The sequence below is a fragment of the Trichechus manatus genome, unplaced genomic scaffold (assembly GCF_000243295.1).
Source record: "Trichechus manatus latirostris isolate Lorelei unplaced genomic scaffold, TriManLat1.0 scaffold00105, whole genome shotgun sequence".
In the NCBI taxonomy this organism is placed as follows: domain Eukaryota; kingdom Metazoa; phylum Chordata; class Mammalia; order Sirenia; family Trichechidae; genus Trichechus; species Trichechus manatus.
Window position 1 is genome coordinate 1,052,153 of NW_004444041.1, and position 5,000 is coordinate 1,057,152.

Genomic DNA, 5,000 nt, shown 5'->3' on the forward strand with positions numbered 1-5,000 from the left:
TGTAAATGACCCAGCTCTAGAATACATGTGCAAGTTGAAGACCTAACCTGAAATGGGAAACACAGTGTATGCCTTAAGTAAGGCTTCTTTTGCACTAAAAAATAACTTTTTTTGTCAATAGAGGTAAAAACAAACTCGTGGTAAAATAGTAAGATCAGTAATACCTCAGTTAATCTGGCACCTTTGGGGAGAAGACTAATTCAAGGGACATTTGGCCTCTTGTTGCAAGAGTGGGTCTTCGTGGCAGTATCCTAAAAGCCCACAAGATGGAGTTGTTTCCTATTGAAAGGCCTGCTTAATTTCTTTCAGAAGCCAGAAGTTGGTATCAAACCCCCATCCCCAGTTATGACCCACTTCTCAGTTATAAAAATGAGAAAACATGGAGCAAACAGGAATTTTATCCCTGTTGTGAATGTTTTTTTTTAGATCTCACATAACAAATTCTGACCGTTTACCTTTAGAAAACCACCAGTCCTGTCTCTCTAAAGGGGTGGGAGGTATACATTAGCCTCCTTTTGTTTTTAGCAGGGGACAGGGTGTAAAAAGGACCAAAGAGCTGCCCGATCAGAGTTTTATGGCCTTTTGCTGTAGTAATAATGTTAAATAGTAATTTAAGATTTTACCTTAAAAATTTTTTGAGTATACAGCTTTATTTAGTCTTTAGTGTCTTTGTGGTTTCCACTCACCCACCTGTCACCTCTAGCTTTTAAAGGTTTAAATATTTTACTGGTTAACTGAGGTTCTACTGTAAAGAAATCTTCTCGGTTAATTAGTGGATTATGCTTCGATTGTGTACTAATTATCTACTAATTAACCTTCTTTACTAAACTGTTTACATAATTACTTTTTTTAGCACATCTAAAAAGTTCACAAGTAAATTGTGAGATTCAGAATTTCCCATTTTGTGTCTTAAGAGTTTTGTTAATGAGAGGATTTTTAAATCAGAACGGGAGCTTCAGCATAGACACAGTGCTGATTGCTGTGATCACTGCTTACTACCTAGCCTTTTAACATGTCTAATGAATATTTAGAAGAGAAATCTGAAGCTAAGATTCTGTATTTTGCTGCTATCAATATTTAACTTGTAATTTAAGGAAAACTTAATGTTTAGTATTTTTACTTTGGGGACATGTTAATCTTTTTAACATGTAGAAAAACTTAATATGCTGCTGCTCACTATTTTGTAATTATGTAGGAGCAGCAGCGATAAGCAAAATTTTTTGAAATAGGATGCCCTTGATACATGGTTATATAGGAAGAGTGACATTTTAATATACTGCCCAGTAAATTGGTCCAGTTTGGGAAAGGTGTATTATTGATGTGGATAATATTTAAGGCAGAGTTTGATTTATTTTTAGCATTTTAATATTGCTTTTTGTCTTTACAGGAAAATGTTTATAGGAGGCCTTAGCTGGGACACTACGAAGAAAGATCTGAAGGACTACTTCTCCAAATTTGGTGAAGTTGTAGACTGCACTCTGAAGTTAGATCCTATCACAGGGCGATCAAGGGGTTTTGGCTTTGTGCTATTTAAAGAGTCGGAGAGTGTAGATAAGGTAGTGTTTTATGTGTTCTGATCAATTAGTGATATTTAAATTAAGTAATACAGTAAAACCTTTGAAAGCTGGAACCTGTGTAAGGCAGAAACCTATCAGAAGGAAAACTCAAATATTTCCCACTAAAACGAGTGATAGAAAAGTGGTAAGACTGCAAAAAATTGGGAGACCCGAAAAAGCAAGGCAGTCCCATCGAGTTCCAGCTCATGGGTTTCAGTCTATAAAATACTAAAATGTGGGTAGTTTGATAATGATGAATTTGTGCATTATTTATGGTACCCCTCCTGTACATCTAGGAAGGAGAAGACAGTTCTTGCCTCAATATATTTTTTAAGTCAGAGTCAAAAATTGTTTACTGAATACAGTTTGTGTGCCAGGCTGTACTAAATTAAAATTAACTTTAAAAAACCATTAAGATTTAAAAAGGCTTTAAATTAACCTTTTAAATTAAAGGGTGTGCTGTGACATTCACAGAAATAGAAATTTTGAAATTTGTTAGACAAGAAACTCTGACCTAATCATCATTTTGGTCCTTGCTAAAGGGAAGTAGCAACTATATTTGTTTACATAGCTGATGGTTATCTTGTAAGGAGCCTGGGTGGCACAGTGGTTAAATACTCAGCTGCTAACTGAAAGGTTGGCAGTTGGATCCTGTCAGCCACTCTGCTGGGAGAAAGATATGGCAGTCTGCTTCTGTAAAGATGGATAGACTCGGAAACTGTAAGGGACGGTTCTACTCTGTTGTTTAGGGTCACTATCAGTTGTAATCAACGCTAGGGCACCGGGTTTTGGTTATCTAGTATTATCTAATTATTAGTTAAGTTTGTACGTCCCTCCCCCCACATTCTTACTGACTTTTGATTTAGACACTAGTATGTATTAGCTAGTCCTTGGGTGCTGTAAACGGTTAAGTGCTACTAACCGAAAGGTTGGTGGTTCCAATTTCCCCAGGGGTGCTTCAGAAGAAAGACTTGGAGATCTTCAGAAGGATCACAGCCATTGAAAAACCCTGTGGAGTACAGTTCTGTCCTGAAACACATTGGGTTGCCATGAGCTGGAGTTGACTCTGGCAACTGGTTTGGTTTTTTGTTGCTATATATTAGCTGACGTCTTAGCACCAAATGACATGGCAGTTTAATTTTGAGCCAGTCAACATATGCTTGACATTAGCTATGTTTATTTAACTATAGTTGTTTTTAAATAAATTAATTTTCTGTGAACTTTAGTTAAGATAAACATACTTAAAATGAAAAACTTCAATTTCTTTAGGTCATGGATCAAAAAGAACATAAATTGAATGGGAAAGTGATTGATCCTAAAAGGGCCAAAGCCATGAAAACAAAAGAGCCTGTTAAAAAAATTTTTGTTGGTGGCCTTTCTCCAGATACACCTGAAGAGAAAATAAGGGAGTACTTTGGTGGTTTTGGTGAGGTATGTGATAATGTTTCAACCTAGTTTATATCAAAATTAGTGTGAATGTAATTGTCACATTAAGTGGGCTAAAATTCACTGGGCTTTTTCAAAACTGTTAAAAAGTTACAGCAGCTTATGTGATTCGTTTTTTAATAAGGTATTGTAAATATTAGCAGATCTTTGAAGGTTAGATGATTGCACTTTTCTCATTTATTGAGCACCAATTTATGCAAAGCATTGCTGGGCACAGGCTACATAAGACAACACAGATAGACATTTTTTCCTCCAGAAACCTACTACATTAGTAGAAGAAATAAAAAGAATATGAGAAAGTATCATAAAACAAATTCAGATTAACTAAGATAAAGAAGGAAACGGTTTTATTGAGACTAAGAAAGGAATGAAGAATACATTGTAATGCCCTCTGAGTTTCAACATGTGTTTACGTGCAAATTTTATTAAGACTAATTACAGGCTCAGTGAAATAGTGACATAGAGGTTTATTTTAGAAATGAATGATTTAAAGCTGAGAAAACCGGTTGCTTTGGGCCCCCCATATACAGCCTACACACATGTTCTGCTTGATTCAGACAATGCATGTTTTGTTACTAATATTTAGAAATTGAGATATTTTGTACAAAACTACTGGATAGCTAGCTTTTCTTAAATAATTGTAAGAACAAGCCATATTGGAACTGCCTTGGTTGGGCATATGGTCTCCAGTTTGCAGTGGTCCTTACTAACCATTTTCTACCAAATGCAGACACATTTTTTCTGTTTTTCTTAAAATTGGCTGTTTTTTCCCCACTTGTTTGTGAGCATTTGAGCTGGTGACCCTTGAGTTAAAAAGCAAATTTTAGTCTTTTGTGAAACTTTTTTTTTGTTTATTTTTCATGGTGGTAAATAGATAAGTAATAAACATTTACCGTTTCAACAGTCTTTACATGTACAATTCAGTGACAGTACTTGTTTTGTAGGTAAAGTGCATATTCTAATTTGAAGACTCACTTAAAGGAAAATACATGGCAGAATAGAACTTGAGGGCCAAATACATGTTTTCTTTTGCCTGTTTTGTTCCCATTAAACTTGTGCTCTTAATGTCCATAAAATGCAAACTAAGGTATTAAAACTTATTTTTTGATATCAGGTGGAATCCATAGAGCTCCCCATGGACAACAAGACCAATAAGAGGCGTGGATTCTGCTTTATTACTTTTAAGGAAGAGGAGCCAGTGAAGAAGATAATGGAAAAGAAATATCACAATGTTGGTCTTAGTAAAGTAAGTTAAAACATCCATGTAACTTTTAGAGAAAACTACCCACTGTAGAGTGTTTGGTCATTTAATTTTCTGTAAAGGCTTCAATTCAGAGTTCTTTGAGGTACTTGGAAGAGAGGGAGTGTGTACTATGGGTGCCTGTGCTTTAAAGAAACTTAAGAAAGTCATTGATCAGCTTGTTTGCTTTTATTGGGGAGTAGGAGAGAAGCATTTATTTTTAAGTGAATTTTTGTCTAGGTTTTCCCAAAAAACTTTTTTGAGGACCTGACAAGTATAACGCACATCTTTAGCAAATACTTCTTGGATATTATCAGAAGTGAATATTCTGAGTACTAATAACTAGATAACTGATTTTGAAGGAAAGTATCAAATTAGCCAGCTCTGTATTTTAAACATTATGGGCTATTCAGATTATTGTAAACTTGTTGGACAACTTTGATTTATTTTCTTGAGTCAGTAACATAATTTTTCTCTTTTAGTGTGAAATAAAAGTAGCCATGTCGAAGGAACAGTATCAGCAACAGCAACAGTGGGGATCTAGAGGAGGATTTGCAGGAAGAGCTCGTGGAAGAGGTGGTGGTAAGCTAGAGCCTAACTTTACTCTATGTTAAGCTTTTCTGCTTTTTAATTATCCTGAAGTAAAGATCTTTGCTGATCTTCTGACTTTAGTGAACCTATTAATGTGCTGCAGGCCCCAGTCAAAACTGGAACCAGGGATATAGTAACTATTGGAATCAAGGCTATGGCAACTATGG

The 5,000-nt window shown here is 35.4% G+C and overlaps 1 protein-coding gene across 2 annotated transcripts in view; it reads left to right on the plus strand.

Annotated features, from left to right (window-relative positions):
• The window catches only part of HNRNPD (heterogeneous nuclear ribonucleoprotein D), a 21,078-nt gene that overhangs the window by 10,707 nt on the left and 5,371 nt on the right, over positions 1 to 5,000 (plus strand). Inside the window, exons 3-7 of one of the 2 annotated variants that reach the window (XM_004383100.3) lie at positions 1,388 to 1,556; positions 2,826 to 2,987; positions 4,117 to 4,248; positions 4,725 to 4,824; positions 4,937 to 5,000. The exon at positions 4,937 to 5,000 is cut by the window's right edge and continues 83 nt beyond it. In XM_004383100.3, the coding sequence (XP_004383157.1) occupies positions 1,388 to 1,556; positions 2,826 to 2,987; positions 4,117 to 4,248; positions 4,725 to 4,824; positions 4,937 to 5,000 (627 nt within the window). The remainder of the gene's footprint in view (positions 1 to 1,387; positions 1,557 to 2,825; positions 2,988 to 4,116; positions 4,249 to 4,724; positions 4,825 to 4,936) is intronic. The other variant, XM_004383102.3, reaches the window with a different exon arrangement.